Genomic DNA, 22703 nt, shown 5'->3' on the forward strand with positions numbered 1-22703 from the left:
AAACAATTTGTGAGTTCTATGCTATTTTTGAGATACATAGAGGATACTATGGAACATCTAACTCTGCCTGGAATATCTAAGAAGGCTTTTAAGAAAAAAGCCAATTCTCTCAGTGGCACTGCTATATCTTGTTTCTTAGATGTTTGCATAGTAGACTTCGAAATTTCAAAGTGTGTTTCCTTCTTGGTCAGAGCGCAGATTTGTTTTCTGACAGGGATATAAAGATGTCTCCCTTATGAACAAAGCTTGAACAGCTTTGCTTGTAGCTCCCTTGTAAAATTGGCAATTACCTAATAATGGTATTCCTTTGCCATGACATGTATCCACTTTGTGTCTAACACTGTTATGGTTTGAATCTGTAGTGTACCCCAAAGGCTCATATGTTTTAAGAATTGGTTCCTAATGCAACAATGTTCAGAGGTGGGACTTTCGAGAAGTGATTGCATCATGGGGCTATGATCTCATCAATGGATTAATCCATTGTTGGAGTCATTGCTGAATGAACTTATTGGGAGGGTGTAGAAAATGTAGTAGTAGGACCTAACTGAAGGGAATGGGTCCTTGAGGATGTCCCCTTGGGAACTACATATTGTTACCTGCTCTTTCTGTCTCTCTTTCTCCCTCTTCCCCCCTCCTCCCTTTTTCCTCTCTCTCCTCTCTTTTTCTCTTCTTCCCTCTTTCTCTGATTTCTAGCTACCAGGATATGAGCAGCTTTGCCCTTGCATGCCCTTCCACCAAGTTGTACTGCTTTACCACAAGCCCAGAAACAATGGAGCCAGCTGACAATGGAATGAAACCTCTGAGACTGATCTAAAATAATTCTCTCCTCCTTTAATTTTGTTTTCCAGATATTTTGTTACAACGATGGAAAGCTAACTAACAAACATTCACCTGGGTTCACCTCCACATAACTTTTGTGGGACTCAAGTGGCCAGATAAAGCAATGAAAATGTGAAAGCTCATGCCGCCTGCTGTGCCATGGCTAATAAAGTCTACTTAATCTAGTAGGACTCACTGTCTCATTACTAGCCAAGTCAATGGAAGTGTGGCAAGTCAACTCAGCAGCTGGCATCATGCTGCTGCTTAGGAATTGTTTGATTGTTCAATGTTTGATTCACAATTGTATATTCTAGTACAGTAGTTGCTATCACACATGAGTATTAAGCACAGGAAATATACTAGTCAAAATTTCAAAATTGAGATTTGCTGTAAGTATAAAACATCAGATTTTGAAGATTTAGTATAATTTCTTTATATTATATATTGAAATGATAATAGTTTAAATATATTGGATGAAATAAAATTGTTTAGGTACGGCTACTAGAAAATGTGATATTTATAGTATGTGGTTTGTAGTACATTTCTACTGGACAGTGCTGATTTAGAAGCTACATCTAAACTATTAGAAGGTAAAAAACTATTGTAATAAGTACACAGTTAAATATAGCAAATACGTGATCATAATACATTTCAGAGATTTTAATTTTCATCCTTCAAATTTTTGAGCAACTGATAAAGTGTTTCATTATCCTTACTATCAATCCATATCAGGGTTGCTTGACTTTTAGGCTCATTTCCTAGTGCAAAGGAAGTGTATAACTGTAGTTTCTAAACTTGCAGAGATATAAGATTTATGTTCATGAAAGTGTAAAAGAAGGAAATTTTCTAGTCTTTCTTTCAAATGCCTTGCATTCCATCTCAACGTTTGAAGCAAACACTAAATCACAGTAGTTTGCTCACTGAGTTGGCCTGAATGGAATTCAGTAGGAATTCTGAATATCAGACTGTGTTTCTTAATTATGTAGAAACTGTAAAACTGCCAACTGGTAATGAATAATGGGAGATAAGGTTTAGAAGGTAAAATAGAAACAAAGAGTATGGAATGTCTTAAATGTCAGTCTAAGAATTTGCTTCCTTTCATTTGCTGTATTTGCAGGAAGATAGTAGTTTAAAATGGGAGTGACATAATCATAATTTCACTTTGATACAATTAATATGGTACAGAAAAAAAAAATAGTGGTGATACTAAAGATGAAGATTAATTAGGTGTTTCCAAATTAAAAACTTGAAGACATACTCAAAAAGTCAAAAATCAAATGTGTTTCCCACTCTCATATCTGGACCTGTATTGTTTCCTCTCTCAGGGGTTGATGACAACGTCCATCTTGATGAACAAGCTAGAAACCTGAGTTCCTATACAATGACATTACTCCCCACAAGCTAATCAATCATGAACTTCTATTTTTCTCTTAAGTATCCTTCATAACTGTCTCCCACCTAGGCACTGGAGGTAATTTGTTTGTCTTACAGATTCTACTTTTGTCTTTCTTGCAGCCAGTTTTTGCATGGCATCTATGAAAATTTCTTATTCCCAACAGTTTAGCTGAACTTGGGCTGTACAGAGAGATGGAAATGGAGCTATAAATCTGCAATGCCTGTGATGCTTGCACTAGACCAATGTACTTATTTTCAAAGTAGGAAACGAAGAACAATTTGTCAAAGCATATTTTTTTTCTGTTACTAAAAATGAATGTTGCTGTTTTGATTTACAAAAAAGCTTTGAGAAATTCTGAATAAGAATATCTAGGTAATTTTATTTTCTTATGGCCTGTCTGAGCTCTTTTTAACAACAAATATTGGTACTTAAAATAGCCAATCCAAATAAAAGAAAATGGAATCTGACCACTTACCACTATTTTCATTACTACTACCTTAATCTATCATCTTTCACCTGGACTATATATACCTTTCTGTGTTGCAAAGAAAATTCCTGGAATGTGGCTCTGACTTCATTGCTACATAAGTCTCCTGAAAGTAGTTGATCCAGAACAATTTCACATTTTCCAAAGATGATAATCAAAAAACAAAAGAGGGACTTTCAGATTCTAGAAATGACAGAGTAGCTTATATTGGATAGATACTTTTATTAATAATAATTATAAAACTGGGCAGTAAGATTTTAAAACAGATTAGAAAGCAATCAAAAGCATACATACAGAAGAGGATGTATTAATTTTTTTTTTTTTTTTTTTTTTTTTTTTAGCAGTGCTGATGATCAAACCTGGGCCTTTGTTTTCACTAGGCAAGCATGAATGCATTTTTTCAATGTTAAGTCACTTTTGTATTTCTGGAATAAGCCTCACTTGGTCATGAGGTACACTACCTTATATATATTGGTTTGCTAAAATTTAATTTTTTTAAATCTATGTTCATGGGGAGTATGGGACTGTTGTTTCTTTCCTTTTTTTTTTAGTAGTAAAAGTTGTTTATTTCTGGAATTTTCCATTTAATATTTTTGGACTGCAGTTAACTAAAACTAAGGATACGGAGGGGCTACTGTATTCAACAAGCCTTTGGGGCTGTGAGCAGAGCAGAGCAAGATAAGAGATAGTGCCTGTTGTTTCTTTCCTTACGATATCTGTTTAATATCAGGGTAGTACTGGGCTTTTTAAATGAGTTGGCAAATTTCTCTTCAATTATTCTGGAGAGTTTTATACTGGTATTATTTCTCAGATGGTAGAATTTACCAGTGAAGACTTCTGGACCTGGAGTTTTTCTAGTGGAGAGAATTTTAACTATAAATTTAATAACTATAATAGATACATGGTTATTCTGGTTATGTGCATCTTCAGTGAACTTCATAAGCCCTCACAAGACAAAATGAAATGTCCATTTCATCTAAGTTCCCAGATTTATTGGATTAAATTATTTAAAGTGTTTCCTTATTCTCATTTTAATATCTATGGAATCTGTAGTGAAGGAACATCTCTGTTGATATTGGTCATTTGAATTTTCTTTTTTATGTTTGATCTGTCTGGCTCATGGCTGATCTTTTTATTTATTTATTTATCTCTGATAGGGGGATTGAACCCAGAGGTGCTCTACTACTATAAAGTAAAAAGGTCTCAGTCCTTGCCTTCCTGTTGCCTCAGCCTCCCGAGTTGCTGGGTTTACAGGTGTGCATCATGTTCCTGGCTGATTTATCTTTTTTTTTTTTTTTTAATCTTTAATAATCAGCTTTTGGTTTAATTGATTTTTTTTTTTCTGTTGGATTTTCTGTGTTTGATTTGTTCTCCAGTCTGTATTATTTCCTTTTTTAATTTTACCTGAGATTTAAAATACTTTTTTATCAAGTTTCTGTAGGTGGAGTCATTGATTTGAGATTGTTTTTTCCCTATAACATTTAGTATTACAGATTTCCTTTTAAGTACATTTTAGCTGTATCCTACAGATTTTCACAAATTATTTTAATTCAATTAAAAAAACTAATTTCTCTTTGGTTTCTTCTTTGATATGTGGATTATTTAAAAGTGTGTAAGTTTCCTATATTTTTAGTTTACTAGATACTATTCCTCTATTGATTTTTTTTTTTTAATTAGGGGTGCTTAACCACCGAGCCACATCCCCAGCCCTAATCTTACCTTATACTTTTTTATTTTTTTATTTTGAGACAGGGTCTTCCTAAGCTGCTTAGGGACTCATTAAGTTGCTGAGGCTGATTCTGTACTTGAGATCCTCCTGCTTCAGCCTCCTGAGTCACTGGGATTATAGGTGTGCATTACCATCATGCTCTTGTACTTTTTAATTTTATGGTCAAAGAATATACTTGGGATGATTTGAATCCTTTCAAAATATATTGAAATTTGTAATGCTGATTCTGATCCATTTTGGTGTTATACGTGTGCTTGAAAAGAATGTATATTCTGCTGTTGTCCCAGGAATTCTGAAAATACCAATGGGCACAAATTACGGTTTTTCTTTTCTTTTCCTTTAGAGAGATGAAGTCTCACTGTGTTGCTGGTGTTGACCTTGAACTCCTGGGCTCAAGAGATCCTCCTGCACAGCTAGAACTATAGGCACAAGCCACTGTGGCAGGCTGATAGTGTTGTTTAAGTATTTTTTATTCTTTCTAAATTTCTACCAACTGGTGTTATTTAGAGAATGTTATTGAAATCTCCAACTATTCTGGAGGTTTTTATTTGTCTTTTCAGTTCTATGAGCTCTTGCTTCACATTTGCAAGATCCATTATTACACTTAGGGCAATTGATCCTTGTATCATCGTGAATAACTTTTTTATTTCTTGATATTATTCTTTCTTTGAAACCTATCTTGTTCAATATTAATATAGCCACTCCAATCACTTTCTTTTGATTTAGTATTAATATAATATAACTTTTCCATTTTTAAGCCTATGTGAATCTTCATATTTAATATACGTTCTTATAGTTAATGTATAGTTGGATTTTAGCTTTTACTAGAATTGACAATTTCTGAATTTAATGAGGGAAAATTTAGACCATTTATGTATAATGTGATTTTTTTTGTATTCTAGGGTTCAGGTTTATCATCTTGGTATTTTCTATTCATCTTATTGTTTTATGCTCCCTTTTTCCTTTATTCAGCCTTTATGTTTTGATGATTTGAATTTTAAATTCCATTTTATCTCTGTTAGTAGCTGTAATTCTTTTAAAAATTATAATGATTGTTTTATCATGTATAACATGTGTCTGTTAGTTTCCTAAGGCTATTTATTGTAAGAAAGTATGAAAACAACAAATATTTTTTCTCACTATTTGGGAATCTAGAAGTCTAAAATCACTGTATTGGCAAGATTGGTTTCTAAGGGAGGCCTTGAAGGAGAATCTGTTTTTTGCCTCTCTCCTAGCATCTGGAGATTGCTGGCAATCCCTGGTGTCCCTTGGTTTATTAAAAGCATCATTTCAGTCTCATCTTCTGTATTCACAGTATTTCCCTGTGTCTTTGATGTGACCATCTTCCCTTTGTGTGTGTCTGTGTGCCCAAATTTCCCTTTTCTTATAGGACAGCAATTAATAGATGAAGGTACATTGTAACCTGATCTACTTCATCTTAACTTGATTATACCTACAAAGACCCTGTTTCCAAATAAGGACATATTCATAGGTATTTGAATTATGACCTAAACATTTGAGGAAGCACAATTCTACCCACAACAACATCTTTAGCTTCTCATAACCTACCTTCAAGTAATATTATGCCCCTTTATATATAGTATAAGAATCTTATACTTTCATTTCTTCCTTCCTCATCTGTGTTATTGTCATACATTTACTTTACAAATGTTACAAGCCAGGTAATAAATAATTATTATTTTTCAATAGTCACTTTTTTTTTTTGGTACCGAACCCAGGGGTGCTTTACCACCATCCAATAACATATTCATTCATCTTGTAATAGGTACTTAGGTTAATTCCACTTTTTGATGTAAATAGTAGGAATGCGGGGCTGGAGCTGTGGCTCAGGGATAGAGCACTTGCTTGGCATGTGTGAGGTCCTGGGTTCAATCCTCAGCACCCATATAAATAAATAAAATAAAAGATTCATTGACAACTAAAAAATATCTTTAAAAAAATAAATAGTAGGAATGGGAGTGCAGATATCATTTAGACATACTAATTTCATTTCCTTTAGACATAAACCCAATAGTAGAATTGTTGGATCCTATGATATTTCTATTTCTGTCCCCCACCCCTCCGGTGGAATCTCCAAACTTTTACATAATGGCTGTACTAATTTATATGCCCACCATTAGTGTGAGAGTTCTCCTTTCTCAACATCCTCACAAGTATTTATTTTTTGTCTTTTTGATAATAGTAATTTTTTAATATTTATTTTTCAGTTATAGGTGGACACAATACCTTTATTTTACTTTTCATGTGGTGTTGAGGATTGAACCCAGTGCCTCACACATGCTAGGTGAGCATTCTACCCCTGAACCATAACCCCAGCCTCTGATAATAGCCATTTTTGCCTGGGGTGAAATGACATATCATTGTGGTTTTGATTTATATTTTCCAGACAATTAGTGATATTGAACATTTTTTTAAGAGAGAGTGAGAGAGGGGGGGGGGAGAGAGAGAGAGAGAGAGAGAGAGAGAGAGAATTTTTAATATTTATTTTTTAGTTCTCGGCGGATACAACATCTTTGTCTTGTATGTGGTGCTGAGGATCGAACCCGGGCCACACACATGCCAGGCGAGCTTGAGCCACATCCCCAGCCCCAAAACTGAACATTTAAAAATATATTTCCTGGTCATTGTATGTCTTCTTTTGAGAAATGTCTATTCCATTTATAAATTTTAATTTTTTGAAAGGTCAAGTATTTTATTTTTAAAATTTTAAAAATTCTAATTTGTTATTATGACAGCAGAATGCATTACAGTTTGTAGTACACATATAGAACACAACTTTTCTTATCTATGGTTGCACACAGAGTAGAGTCACACCATTTGTGTCTTCATACATGTACTAAGGGTAATTATGTCCATCTCATCCCACTGACCTTCCTACTCCCATACCCCCTCCCTTCCCCTCCCTCACCTTTGGTCTATCTAGAGTTTGTCTAATCATCCCTTGCCCCCAACCCCAACCAGCCCCATTATGAATCAGCATCTGTATATCAGAAAAAAACATTCATCATTTGTTTTTCTGGGATTGGCTAACTTCACTAAGCTTTATCTTCTCCAACTCCATCCATTTACCTGTAAATGCCATGATTTTATTCTCTTTCAATACTAAATAGTATTCCGTTGTGTATATATACGACATTTTCTTTATCCATTCGCCTACTGAAGGGCATCTAGGTTGGTTCCACAGTTTAGCTATTGTGAATTGTGCTGCTATAAACATTGATGTGGATGTGGCCCTGTAGTATGCTATTTTTAAATCCTTTGGGTATAGACCTAGCAGTGGGATAGCTGGGTCAAATGGTGGTTCCATTCCTAATTTTCCAAGGAATCTCCATAGTGCTTTCCAAATTGGCTGCACCAATTTGCAGTCCCACCAGCAATGTCCATTTTTTAAATATAAACTCAAAATTTATTACAGAAATTAAAGAGAAGGATAATGTGAATATATAAAAAGAAGAATTACTAAAGATCATAATTGATATTGAAAACTTTCCAGTCATATATTTTAACAACTTATTGTTTAAGAAAATTAGTCTCCTTTTTACAATATGGATCAAATAAGACCAACTGACACAAAGCAGACAAGGTGATCGATACTAAGACATACGGAGTAATGGGTTGAGACAGAATAATCAGCTATCTTGCTATTTGCCAATTTCATTAGCATATCTGTTCTGGTTTATTTATTTATTTATTTATTTTATTAGTTGCTCAAAACATTACAATGATCTTGACATATCATACATTTGATTCAAGTGGGGTATGAATTCTTTTTTTTCCATGTGTACAGATTGCAGTATCACATTGGTTTTACAGCCACGTTTAAGCAATGTCCATTTTTAAAACTGATTATTAAAACACTTTTTGCTGTTGCTTGTCTTCTGGATATTAATCCTTTGTCAGATGAATAGCTTGTAATAATTTCTCCCATTCTGCAGGTTGTCTCTTCACTCTATCATTTTCTTTGCTGTGTAGAAGCATTTTAAAGTTTGACATAATCCCATTTGTCAATTTTTGCCTCTGTTGCTTATACTTTTAAGGTCTTATTAAAAAAAAAAAAGATCTTTGCCCATACCAATGGCCTGAAGTGTTTCTTTTGTTTTCCTCTATTAGATTAGTTTCAGGGTTTAAATTCCTTAATTCATTTTGAGTTGATATGTGAGTATGATGAGATAGAAGTCTAGTGTCATTCTTCTGTATGTGGATATCTATAGTTTTCCCAGCACCAGTTATTGAAGAGTCTCTCTCATTTCTGTTCTTGGTACTTTTGTCAAACTGTAGTTGGCAATAGATTTTTAGCTTTACTTCTGAGATCTCTTTCGTGTTCCATTGGTCTGTTCATCTGTTTTATGACAATATCATGCTTTTTTGATTTTCACTACTTTGTAATGTTTATAAGTTATGTAGTATGATGCCTCCAGCTTTGTTTTTAGTCAGGTTACTTTGATTATTCGGGGTCTTTTGTAGTTCCATGTAAATTTTAGGGTTTTAAAAATATTTCTGTGAAGAATGTCATTGGTATTTTGATGGGGATTACACCGAGTTTGTAGACCACTTTGAGTTGGTATCAATATTAATTCTTCTAACCATGGAAGAATTTTTTTAATGCCATCTTCAGTTTTTTAAATTTTATTTTATAATCTCATTTTAAACATCTTTCAATTCTTTGGTTAAATGCATTTCTGGGCATTGTTTATGAAGCTATTTTTTTTAAAACTATTTTTATTAGTTGTTCATGGACCTTCATTTTATTTACTTATTTGTATGTGGTGCTGAGAATTGAACCCAGTGCCTTGCACATGCTAGACAAGCACTCTACCACTGAGCCACAACCCCAGCCTTATTCTGAAGCTATTTTAAATGGGATTGCTATCTTGATTTCTCTTAGAAAAAGTTCATTACTGGTGTACATAAAAGCTACTGATTTTTGTATCTTGATTTTGTATTTTGCAACTTCAGGTGGTAAAGGAGGTAAACAAAGGTCAACCTTGTCATATTTTCCAGATTATAAGGCTTTGATATAAAGATGAATATGGTTAAGACAAGGAGAATGAGCTGTGGGATTCTATTCTGTAAGGTCTCATCAAACAATGTTTATTTACTGAACTAAGAAAAAATGTGTAGTTTTTAGAGTCTAAAGAAGCATTTGTGAACTCTTTATATATTAAGTTTCTTGAGGGCAAGAACTGAATTTTTACATCTTTGGTTCTTAATGAATGGCAAATATATGTGCAATAAACGTTCTTTAAACTACATAGTAGGGCTGGGGTTTTAGCTCAGTGGTAGAGCACTTGCCTAATGTGTAAGGCACTGAGTTCAATGCTTAGCACTTCATAAAAAAATAAGTGAAGTTATTGTGATCATCTACAACCAAAAAAAAAAATTAAAAACAAAACTCCATAAGAAAGATAATTTTTATAACAACAAGAAACTAGTTAATATACTGAATGAGAGTTTACAGTAGAGGAAATGGGCAGGATGTTATTTTCATACCTTGCTTTCTTGTAACCTTCCAATTCCTCCTTTAGAATTTGCTCATTATTTTTCCCCATAACTTCTCTTTCTGCTTAAGTAGTTAGCAGCCCTATTCCTGAATGCTCTCAAATTATGTACGTATCTCTCAAACCCTCTCATTCTAACCCTAGCCCTAAGGACCACTTCTTATTCCATGTAACACAGTGCCTGAGACATAGCAGGGACTTGATAAATATTTCGTGAAGAATATCTAACTGCATAGATCTGAGGCCCAAACCCATTTCCACATACAACGAGGAAAGAAATATGAAACTTACTTTTATTTTACATTTACATTTATTGAATTACTAAATATTTACTGAGTATCAGTTACACACTAGACAAAGGGACAGAAACAGTTACTTTTCACTCTTTCAACAATGCATAAAAAATTCACTCTGCTGAGTTAGCTCATTCTTTCATTAATCTTCTTGTACAGTTTTCGCAAACATTCCATAGTGCTGTAGGCCAATAAGTATTCCAGATGCTGTCTGAAAGACTAGGGGAATTGCCATTACTTTCATCTCTGTTTGACAAAGAAGTAACCAATGTAATAAAACTCTTCCTTTTGGTGGCATTGGAACAGTATGATACCTAAAAATGAAAAATAGTTAATAATACCTCCTGGGAAAATATACCAAAATACAAAAGTTCATCAATCTTCCCTAAACTGATAATTTCCATCATAGGTTTAATCATGTAGACAGTAAAAAAAATTAAATGTTAGCTATTTGGAATATCAAACTATTGTGTTTCCATTAGAATGTATGATTGATATCTAAGGAATAAGAAGAGTCTATTAACCTAAAAAAAGAAGGAAGAAAAACAACAAAGGAAGAAAAGGAATGAACAGAGAAACTTACTTGACTGCCAGACGTCCATTTTTAGAAAAAGCTAATGCACTGGGATATAAAATACCACATGCTATGCCAACCAGTGAACTTCTTAGAACACAATTTTCCTTGCTTATATTACCTAGAGAACAAAAGTAAATTTAGTCTCTCTTTAGAATTCAGGTTAAGCACTGTTACCTCAAAGAGTAGTTATTTGTATTGTGTTCAACCACAAAACAGTAGAAAAGATTAGAAATTGAAAGTTGATGACATAGCAGACTTAATATATCATTTTAGAAATGGTTTTTACTTTATTATGGAGAATAACCTCTTATGTATGTGTTTTGAATAGAGGCAACTTCATAAAAGAATACTAAACTAGCATGCAGACACCTGGATTTTAGGTTAATACACATATTATCTACTCTGCGTCAGGTATGTGCTAGGTGCTAGGAATATATAATGGTACATAAAATTTGAGACATTCTGACCAGTCTACTAGGGAAGAAAGACAAATAATTAAAAAAATACAAGTGTGTTCAATGCTTTGGAAGTAAAATGTATTCATAAGTTATCTAGAAGTCTAACCTATCATGAGGGAATCAGAGGTTTCTCTGGGGAAAGGATCTTTAAACAAAGATCTAATGAATGAATTACAACTAGACGCTCCATCGATTACTACCTGGAAAATTTAAGGTAAAATGAAGCAGGAAATAACATTAGAAGCCCATTGTATGCCAGATACTATGTTAGGCATTTAACAAAAAGCATCCTTTAATTCCCACAACAATCATGTGAGGTAAGTACTATTAGTCTAATCCATGGATACGACAACTGAGATGATGAGAACTAGGATCTGAAATCATGTGCATAGTATGCCAATGCCTGGTCTTTTCTAAATATATTGTTTCTCGGTACTTGAACATGTATCAGTTTTGGTTACTTATTAACAATAATGCTTGACCTGCCTGATCAGGATTGTTGTGTGGATCAAATAGGAAACTATATGTGAATACCCTTGTAAGTGGTAAAGCAAAATACAAATGTAAGGGATTACTATTAGTATGTTAATGAGTAACTTTATTTAGATATAACTACATTATATATTCATGAATTTAAATTTACCTGAATACAAAGCATCAGTTACAAGGAACTTATAAGTAACTATAGTGGATAAAAATGGAAGTGCAGTCAATGGTGCATATGTCTTCAAAGCATCGTATTTAACCTTGAAGCAGTATCTGAAAATGAAGTTTGCAAATATTCCAAAGAAACTAGCTGTTGTCCCAAGGAACACCATTCCAGGTATATTTAAGGTCCTAATAGGGAAAACAAAAGGAATGATTAAGTTTAACGTAATATTCTCATAATAGATGTATCCTTTGCTCAGTAGTTGTTATTATATATTTATTCACCAAATATTTCCTTTTTCTTTTCTTTTTTGGTACTAGGGATTGAACCTAGGGCATTTTACCTCTGAGCTACATCCCCAGACCTTTTTCATTTTTTATTTTTGCATGGAGCCTCACTATGTTGCTGAAGCTGGCCTCAACTTTCAATCCTCCTGCCTCAGCTCCCATATTGCTGGGATTATAGGCAATGCACCACTGTGCATGGCCAGCATTAAATATTTCTTGAGCATTTACTATGTGAAAGGTATTTCTGAAGTGTCAAGGATAGGGTAGTGAACAAAACCAAACCAAAAAAGAAAAGAATTCCACTCATCATGGAATTTGCATTCTAAAGAGAGGATTTAGGATGGTTCCAAAATGTAACTCTTTTGTGGCTATTAACTTGGACACAAATAAACATAAATATGTTCCAAGATAGCTAGATGTTATGGCTACTGACATACCTATTTCTAAGAATACTTTTTCTGCTATTAAAATAATTAATTTGCTTAAGGTAATCTAGGAAAAAAATTGCTTAGGCTATCTAGAAAATAATTATTTTTTAATTAGCCCAGATACTTTCAAAATAACTTGTCTATGATTTATAAAACTTTTTCCACACAGAAACTAATATTCTCTAAATAGTGGGGAAAAAAATAAACTTCTTCCAAAGTGATCTGATAGATCTAGTTTTACTAACTTGGACTCATGAATAAATCCAAAAAGTTCTAAAGTTAAGTATTATTTGTCCTTTGACTTTATTCTTTTTTTTTAATTTTATTTTTTAATTTGTTCTAATTAGTGTGACTTTATTCTTGAGTTCTATTAATCTAAAAGCCAAATGGTAACTAAGACTGTGTATATCATGGAAACTACATTCCTTTTTGCTGTACTTGGCACTGTGGTTGAGATTATCAATCCTAAACTGATTTTAATCATAACTGCTCATCAATGAAATATAAGTACCTGCCAAATATTTTTCTCCTAATTACTTAATTTTTTTTTTTTTTAGTTGTAGATGAACACAATACCTTTATTTTATTTATTTTTATGTGGTGCTAAGGAGCAAACCCAGTGCCTCACACATGCTAAGCAAGCCATCTACCACTGAACTACAACCGCAGCCCCTCCTAATTACTTTTAATTAAAAAAAAAAATTACTATACAAATAATGTTTTAGCAATAATTCTGGGCATTTAAAAAATATTTTGTTTTAGTTGTACTTGGATACAATACCTTTATTTTATTTTTATGTGGTGCTGAGGATCGAACCCAGGGCCTGGCACATGCTAGGCAAGTGCTCTACTGCTGAGCCACAACCCCAGCCCCTAATTCTGGGCATTTTTTTTTTTTAAAGAAGTGAAAGAAATTATGCATAACCCCAATATTCTGACAATTCAGTATTTTTATCTGTTTCCCTCTAGTTTTATTTTTTAATAAGCTTTATTCATAACCAAGTCATTAAAGGTGACAGTTTCTTAGATAATCCTCAGAAACAACAGCAATACAAAAGATCTGCCAATGAAGTTAATAACTTTCAGTACAGTTCTGTCTCTTACTTTTCTTTTCTAAGGTACTCGAATTTTCTTTCTATGATGTCGATGACCATTGGTCTTCTGAGTTTTGCATCTCCTAGAGAACGACTGGGCTGACCATGCATATAAATTGCCATCTTGATGTCCTGGAAAACACAAAATTCCAGAACCATAATAGCTAATGATAAAACCTTATAAAATTCTACAGATTCAGACTAAAAAACATTTAGAGTTCAGTAAAGTACTGTCATTTGCTTTCATATATTAAGTGAATGATTCAATCAACATTTATTGAGGTCTTATTATTTGTTAGACACTGGCTTTTTAAAGTCACACAATAGTTTAAGAAACTGGCAGAATTATGATCACCTCTACTTTTATAGATGAGAAAACTGAGGTTCAGAAATATTAATTTGCTTTAGGATTTAGTATAGGATAAGTGACTGAGATACTGAGTTTTTGTCTTCAGTACAATTTCCTCCTTTCATTCCAAGGAAGTAGCCAGTGCCCTCTCTGATCTACCTCTTCAGGTGGCAAAGCAGTAGTAGTCCCTTTGGTGACTACTCTCTCTTTCCTCTGTCTCTCATGAGCTCATTTTGGAGATTATGTTAAATTTCCTACAGGGGTAAAAGAGAGCAGAGATTGCTTTCAAGAATAAGGAAAGAAAATCAGAGAGAGGGGGATACTGTTTCAAACTGGGATGAGGCAGTAGATCATGACTACCTTATTTTTTATGTTACACATTCAGTTCTTTAGTAGCACTTAGGGTGGAGGAAGGGTCTTAGTCAGAAGTAGCTATATGATACATCACAGAGCCCGGCTTTATGGCACTGGGCTCTGGGGTTGATCCTAAGGGTCCTATGTCTCAAATGTAATAAATAGACAGTTGCTAACATCAAAGAACCATAAGGTTTTGGCTGGTAGTATCTTAACAGAAATCAGTGAGGAAAAAACCTTGGAGTCGCAGAAAGTATCCCCTGAATGTTCTGCTCTGGGTATTTGTATCTTTGTAAAAAGTTTTAATAATAACATTTGTTAAATATTGTGCCACTCTGGCATGGAGTTTAAGAGTTCTGTTTAATTTCATTTAGACAAGGAAATTGGGACATTTCTGGGCAAATCCAAATTTGTGGCTTTACTATGTAAGTGGAAGGTCTACTGATGCAAAGTTCAACCTTTTTATTTTACCTTCTTCAGATTAACCAATAAACAGATAAAATAGAAAGCCCTTTACAAATCACACCAATCTCCATTTTAAAAAACTTTTATAGTCAAGGGCATTTACTTAATCTCAAATTTTAGGAATCCTAGGCAAGAGAATTAAAAATAGATTGATTAATGAATGTAGAAGATGATAAATCAGTGGTTTTCTGCCTCTAGCATGAACAAGAATAATACAGTACATTTATCTGAAATGAGCTCTCTTGAGCTTTCTTCTTAAATATTTGGATTCAACAGGAGTAGGGTGAGGCCTAAAATCTGCATTTTATTAGTACCAAGAACTTCTAAGGCTCTGGTCTATGAACACGACTTAAACATTGCTGTAATACTCATTTGCTGAATGGATGATATGTATCCAAACTAACTCTAACTAATGAAAAGACCATATCCCCCATAGGATAAACACAGAAGTCCTGGACTCCTCTGAACCTTCTTATGGTGTTATAATACAGTGAGTAATAATGGATCAGTTTCTTTCCCTGCATCATTACAGAACTGCATTCAAGCCAGAAAATTTTCTTCAAATTTTCTGGGGTTAGGAAAAAACCAAAAAGGTAAAATATTTAACAAATTACAATTTTTCAGGGAATAGACTTAATCTTTTGTTTTCTGACACACTAATGAAAAAAGAAAGATGAGAGGGAGATTCTATACCTAACCCATCTACTGTACTATGAAGTTGGTTGTCAACACGATTAATCAGAAACTTTACATAAATTTTTTGTTCTGCAGTCATCCAATTCACTGAAGCTTACCAATCCTCCACCCCAAAAGAAAACTTTCAGGCAATGTCTTGTTTTAACACCTACCCAGTCTATACTCTCAGCTCTGTACATGAAAAAACAAAAACAAAATAACAAGAAGAACCCTCCTAAGTATTATGCTTACTAGAAAATAAATACTGAACTAATAAAAACAGGACAGCGAATATTTATTGAATGCTTAATCTTTGCAAGGCACTGTCAAAGAAGTGATTACTTTCATTACACTCTCATCCTTAAAGCAGATAAACAAACTAGTAACTTTCAGAAAGACTTTATTTTTTGCGGTGCTGGGAATTGAACCTAGGGCCTGTCGAATGCTAGACAAGCGCTCTACTACTAAGCTATACACTTAGCCTCCAGAAAGCCTTTTAAAAAAGTATTAAAATGTAAAGATTTTGCTACAGCCAACATTTTACCTAAAAAGTAACTAGGGAAAGATCACTCAACAGATCACCACACTTTTACCAGTAAGAGTGCATATACACACGCCTGTAATCCCAGCAACTGGTAGGCTGAGGCAGGAGGATTGCAAGTTCAAAGCCGGCCTCAGCAATTTAGGGAGACCCTGTCTTTAAATAAAATACAAAAAAGGTCTGGGGGTGTGCCGCTGTGGTTGAGTGCCCCTGAGTTCAATCCTTGGGTACAAAAAAAAAAGGGGGGGTGGGGAGAGTGCGTATATGTAGGGTTATAGTTTGCAAAGCGCTTTAGTTTGTTGTGTTCTTATGTGTATTTCACTTGACCTTCAGAATTTTATCAACATTCACTCATCATTTATAGAGACCTGGGATAGTCAATGTCCTTGGGAACTTAAAACCTAACGAAAAGTCAGAATAAAAACAGGGAATTTAAAGGGAGAATGAGGATACCATTTAATATAAGAAAAAGCAAACAACTGAGATAGGGGAAATGTGGGAAGGCTTCCTGGAGGAAGGAACATTTAAGGGAAAATCTGAAAAGAGAATTTGGCGAGGGTGGGGAGGGACAGAAGCCAAGGAAATATTCCTAATTAAAACAAGAGCCTATACAAAGTACGTAAGCAAAAGAAAATAAGCTGCAGATAATCAGGATTAAATTTTAGGTCTTCTATTTTCTGCTTATTTCTAAAGCGACTGGCGGCTGGATTATGCGCTGCCTCCTTGGGAGCTGTTCATTTGAAATGTTCAAATTCTGTAGGTGCATCATCTCAGAAGAGTCGGCCAGCACTTAGAAGGGGTGGAAAGCACTGCCCTTACCACTAAGAATTTCTGCCTACCTCGGGCGCTTCTCCATCTCCCACCGGCGTAGCACCTGAACCTTTCAGATCAGCCGCAGCCTGTCGCCCGTGCGCCGCCATCTTGAAGGCCCACGTGACTCGCGGGTGGGCGGGGCCCCAGAACGCCCGGGGCGGGAAGTGGGGTGGTTTACCGCGCTCACCCCTTGCCTGAAGCTCGGGCCCGCCCCCATCCAGTCAAAAGCCGCGCCCTCCATCCGGTCTGGGATTGGGCTCGGGGTCCAGAAATTACGGGCATTCATTGGCTTCAAGGAAGTCCAGGTGCCCGTGGGCCCGCCCCCCTTGCCAGCCCAGTAGTTCCTCCCCCTGCTGTTTGTCAGCCTCCCTCCCTCTCATCCCACCCTGAGGGGAACAAGGGGCGGCTGGGCGTTGGAATGTTGCCGCACACCTTTCTCTTCTCAAGGCAACCGGGCTAGCTGGGCACTAGCAGCCCGCTCCTTTCACAGTTTCAGGGAGTCTCCTCTCTGACCTGAAAAAGCTCTGGCTTTTCAGGCACCTCCTCCTCAGAGCCTCCAACCCTCCGCCCCAGCGCCGTCAGAGCAGCCCGACTAGCTTCCTCTCCCCAGGCTTTAGCCCCTCATATTCCATCCTTTCGCCCCGCTTGGAAAGGGACCGAGAAAAAATTTCCCCTCTTGTCTCCCGAGAAGACCCCGTGTAGTCAGTGTTTCGGGGGTAGAGGGTATTACGAAGAGGCCCGGCAGTATCTCCCAGACCCGCAACCCCCGACCCTCCAGTCTCCATGTCTTAGAGAAGCCAAATTCGAGAGTTATATAATTTCTAGTGCTGCTGTTTCTCCTGACTGAGGAAACACTTCATCGCGTGGAGGGTGCAGGACATTTCAGTGCTCTCCTATATAAGATCGGGGTTGGGCAGGGGTGGCCGGCGGTGGCAGAGGGATGTCTTGTCTTTTCTCCAAAAGGAAGGTGGGTAGTTTGGAGAGAGATTGAGAGGGTGAATGTGGAAGCCAAGCAGCTGCACTCTCATTTAGTAAATCGAGGACCTTTTGCACAACAGCTTATGCTTGCATACCTAATCCTACTACAACGTCTCCGAAAACACCTCTTGGGGGGAAGGTTTGGTTTCTCCTCTCGAACAGTCTCAGTGTTTTGCCTCGCCGGATAGGGAGCTGCTTGGATGCGAAGAGATGGCATGATGTGAATGACTCCAGTGTGAAGAAATCTGCTTCGCCAACTCATCCTGCATCAAGTGCCCATTGAGTAGCACTGTCACTTTAATGTCTCCATGCCAAGGGATTGCTTTCCTTCGTTTCAATCCTCTCGATTAATACATGGGAGGATCAGAATCAGAGGGGCATTAAGGATCAAGCCTTGGGGGCTTGGAGAGTGCAGAAGAAAAAAATGAAAGTGACAGCAAGCTGGACCTGTTTTACCTGAGGGGGTGAGATCTGGAACTTCTGGTCCATTAAATCAAAAAGGGCCTTTAAGTCTGTATTCTGCCAGAGAAAACTGTTCAAACTCCGCACCTTTTTTAGAGATCAGACTCCAAGAGGTTTTTAAAAGTATTTTTTGAAAGGGGGAATTTAATATTTTCTCTAAGAATTGAGGATCTTTATCATCAACCAATTCATCTTTTAATTTGATCATTTATAAAGTAATGAGACAGCTGTCTAAATTTGGTTTGTGCCTTAATTGAGTTGGTCATTGAACTTTCAAAATGTTACTGCCTGAAGAGGAATTTTTATAACGTTTCCTATGCTTTTCTCAGCTTAAAAAAAAGTACGTCTTTTATAAAAATTGAAAAACTCAAAAGTCATTTTTCTCTAAACACTGTGGGCAGTGTAGAAAGTTTAGCTGTGGAAAAAAATACATCATTATTTTCTTTATCTGAAATAGAAGACTCGACCTGGATTTCAAAATTGAAGAGTGAAGTGGTTTGCAACAGTTACCTGGCTCTTGGCCACAATCCAGCTGGATCAAGCAGAGACTTGAAAAGAGATCTTGAATCCGGTGGCAGTGAAAGACCCAAGAATGCCAGTGAAGAAGAAAGGTGGGCAATGAGGTTCCTATATAATATATGATTCTCCCTTTTCTTGGTTCTGGTATTTGTAATTAAAATCATATTCCATTGGAGAGTAAAATTTTGATTGGATTTGAGAAATTATTATAATAATATCTTTTCAGTAGCACATCATTTAGTAAGTTTTTTTTTTTGCTACAGCAAAATGAAGTAAGACTATCATATTTAGTTATAGACATGATTTCATAAATCAGGCTGTCTGTATTACCATTTGTAATAAGAATAGAAGGATTTGTGATCTTTAGCTTGTTTTCTTAGATCATCAAACTTACTTTTAAACAATCTTTATAAAAAGGAACATGTAGAGTGTAGCTCTTCACCATGAACTTAATATTTATTGAGATAATTATAGTTGTAAAAGATAGTAATTTTATTTTCACTGGAAAATTTATTGCTTTTTCATTTATTTTTAAAAATAGATTTCATATTTGTTCATTCTGTCACTTTTGTGATAAAGCAAAACTTTGGTAACCTGCACAACTTTGGTAACTTGACTCAGGCATTATTTAATAGCATAGTTGACAATTTCCTCAAATGAGGCACACACCTGTATTTTTCTCCCCTTTAGTAGTTTTTCATACTCTTGAGTTGATCATCTAGTTGGTTCCTGAAGCATAGTTTATTATATGTCAGGCCTTGGGGATTCAATTAGCCTAGATCTACCTCAGGTTAACTTTATTCCAAAGTAGCCTAGTGAAGCTGTTTTTTCTTTTTCTTTTTTTTTTTTAATTTGATGCAGAAGATGGTATTAATTAAAAAGAGTTTATAGAAAGTTTTGAATAAAAATTTATATCAACACTATTGAATTTTACTCTCTTGGGCTAACATGGATCCAAATGTATAATTATATGAATTGCTACAATATGAAACTAAAGCCTCAACTGTAAGTTAAAGCACAGCCTGGCTCTGCATGGTGTTTAATGCTTCTACCTTTGGATATGGAAGATTCATTGAGAAAAATTGTAACCTCTGGGATGCTTTTATCCAAGCTGGTATGTGAGAGAGGGGCAGTGATATATAAAACCTTGAAACACTTACAGCTGTGCTTTTTTTGCACACTGGGATATAAAACTAGTGTTGTTTTCTTCCCCCAGTTCTTCCCTGTAGTCACTGAGAGAAATAAACTCTCTTTTGGATTTTGGAGCCACACCTGTTTAAATCTGACAAGGTTGGTTTATTTGGAATAAGAATGGTTTTAGGAATGTAGGCAATAAACAATATGGCTATTTGATTTATTTACTCATTGTGTGTTGTTACACTTTGTACCATTTCTCTAGACAGCCTTGTTGGACAACTTTGATATTTTGGACTAAAAGTTAAACAGTGTGTGTGTGTGTGTGTGTGTGTGTGTATGTGTGTGTGTGTGTGTGTGTGTGTGTGTGTGTGTTGGGGAGAAAGAGGAAGGAGAAACTGGGAAGGGGAAAAGAGAAGGAAGAGTGGGAAGAGAGCAAGAGAAAGGGATAAAAAGATATGTGGAGGAAGCCCAATGAATATTTTAAGTATAAATTAAGCTAAAGGCTGATCTTACGTTTCTAAAACCAATAGAACAAGTTTCTTAAAAGTTTCCACATTTAAAGGAACTCCTACAGAAATTGCTGGACACATTATTGAAAACTATAATACTTTAAAAACTTCCTCTTTCCTCCTACATTTTTCTGTCTTTCTTAACAATGGATTGACATATAGATCAAAAATTTAAAGGAATCAACATGTTCTATGTAGCAAAACAAGTACATATTTGTGTTATACTAAAGCATATGCATTATGTAATTCACTTTATGAACTGATCTAGAGAAAAATAAGAAATCATTTCTTATTTTTAATTTCTTAAAATTGTTTGTATTCAGATATTTGTTTTTGAAGACTATAACAAATAGCCAAACAAATTATTACATGTGTATTACCTATTAATTGGCTAATCTTACTGTCTCTACTGTTTCTATAATCTAAGAAAAACAAATATTTTAGAGTTTAACCTAAATTTATTCTGCATGAAGCACTGCCATCATTTTGAATATTTTTCTGTTCATTGTTATTTATAGTAGATATAATGGAAAAGCTAGAGTTAATGTGATTTTAAATAACAACTATATCCATTGGGCCAAGTGTTTATTCATTGTTGAATATATTCTTATTAAAATGTAAAGTTTTCATAAGACATATTTCATTTAGTGTTCATTTTGTATACTGTTTTCAAAATTAAGAGATTTTCTCATTGATAACTTGCAATCATGGTGGGAGGTAAATGGGTATGAAATCTCAGTAAATCCATTTCTGGGTGCTATTCTTGACTGCTCTTGGATAAGTTGCAACTGCTATGCTTCAAACCTTCTGTTTTGCTTTATTGGTATTACTTTTCATCTCTCCTACTTCAGCCTCCCCACATTTTTTATAGATCTCAGTTTTGTCAACAGAACTCTTCATTTTCTCTGTTACAGACTTCTTCCCCCCACCTCCCGCCCCCTCAATAGTTGATTTTTATTCATGATTCACTTATCTATGGTAGTCTCTTGATTTGCTACCAACCAACCCGTTAGGACAATCTTTGACATACTGCATGAAAATTTAGAGCTTATCCAAAATAAGTTGTATTAGTATTTTCTGATGTGACACAAGATCACAGTGGTTTGTAAAAGGCTATTTCAATAAATTGAATCAATACAATTTTATGTTGAATTAACATAAGGAAAAAATTATGTTCTTCCTGGGTTTTCAAGCAGGAAGTGGCTGTTTTGAAGATAAAATATTATCTTTGAACACTGAGAATTTTGAACAGAATTTGTGCTTCAATGGAATTTTTTTAATACAATGCAGTTTCTTTTTTGAAGTTTTTTGTTCTTATTGTTATTAAATATATTAAAGAAATCATTGCATTTTAATACTTTCAGATGGATGCTCATTTCATTTCTGTTTTTTTAAATGTTCTATTATCTTCTTAACTGGTATAGAAGGCTGCCTGATGGTATTAATTTATATAACACTTTATTTCCTTCTAATACTTTTTTGCAACCATTCTCAATGATATTATTGAACATGTATAAACAGATTTTTACCATGAATTTCAAGCTAAATATTATAATTTTCATATTCATTTGTTTTGATTTTATACCTTTTTAAAGGAAGATGAAGAATATTGTGTATTTAGAATTCTAAAGCACGATTCTCTCATGTATCTTATGTACTCTCTTGAAATTGAAATTGTTGTTTCCTGGACTCACAGGCTTTTAGTCTTTGTTTTGGGTTGACTATATTCTTCATAAAAGTGTTATTTTTGTTTTTCTTTTTTATCTCCCAGAAAAAGAACTTAGAACTATTTTGCTTATTTCTTCTTTAAAATTTTCTTCTTTCATTATTTGTTTCCAGCACTTTGTGGATTAACTAATTTATTTTTTTTATAGCATCTCACTAATTTACATTTACCTTTCATTATCTGTATTTTCCTTCCATCTGTAGATTTTTGCAAGTTAAAAAATTGTTTTTCAGAATCAATAAAGGGGAAAATATGTACCTGAATTTATTGACAGTTCCTGAGTGGCTATTTTATTTATTTTGCATACATTTTATTTATTTTGCTGGACATTTTACCAAATTTGTGTTTGAACTTTCATGTTTGCCATACTAGTACTACATCCAGATACCTTTTTCATTTTATAAAACTTCAATTTTTGTTTAATTTTTTTTTCTCACAG

The 22703-nt window shown here is 34.8% G+C and overlaps 1 protein-coding gene across 1 annotated transcript; it reads right to left on the reverse strand.

Annotated features, from left to right (window-relative positions):
- Positions 1-10241: 10241 nt before the first annotated feature.
- Positions 10242-17052, reverse strand: Tmem126b (transmembrane protein 126B). The gene is made up of 5 exons (XM_076843907.1): positions 16960-17052; positions 13747-13868; positions 11922-12115; positions 10827-10938; positions 10242-10557 (listed from the first exon to the last, which is right to left on the reverse strand). Exons 1-5 carry the CDS (start codon positions 17038-17040, stop codon positions 10386-10388), a joined length of 681 nt encoding a protein of 226 aa, XP_076700022.1. The 5' UTR covers positions 17041-17052; the 3' UTR covers positions 10242-10385.
- Between the last annotated feature and the right edge of the window lie 5651 nt (positions 17053-22703).

This window comes from Callospermophilus lateralis, chromosome 2, assembly GCF_048772815.1.
Source record: "Callospermophilus lateralis isolate mCalLat2 chromosome 2, mCalLat2.hap1, whole genome shotgun sequence".
In the NCBI taxonomy this organism is placed as follows: Eukaryota; Metazoa; Chordata; class Mammalia; order Rodentia; family Sciuridae; genus Callospermophilus; species Callospermophilus lateralis.

What these genes read in the sequence shown, in the direction of transcription:
- Tmem126b (XM_076843907.1), bottom strand. Translation starts at nt 17,040, where the DNA reads ATGGCGGCGCACGGGCGACAGGCTGCGGCTGATCTGAAAGGTTCAGGT. An exon ending in GAGATGGAGAAGCGCCCGAG is followed by an intron (nt 13,869 to 16,959) that starts GTAGGCAGAAAT and finishes TGTGTTTTCCAG; the next exon opens with GACATCAAGATGGCAATTTA. An exon ending in AACTGATGCTTTGTATTCAG is followed by an intron (nt 10,939 to 11,921) that starts GTAAATTTAAAT and finishes TTTGTTCTCTAG; the next exon opens with GTAATATAAGCAAGGAAAAT.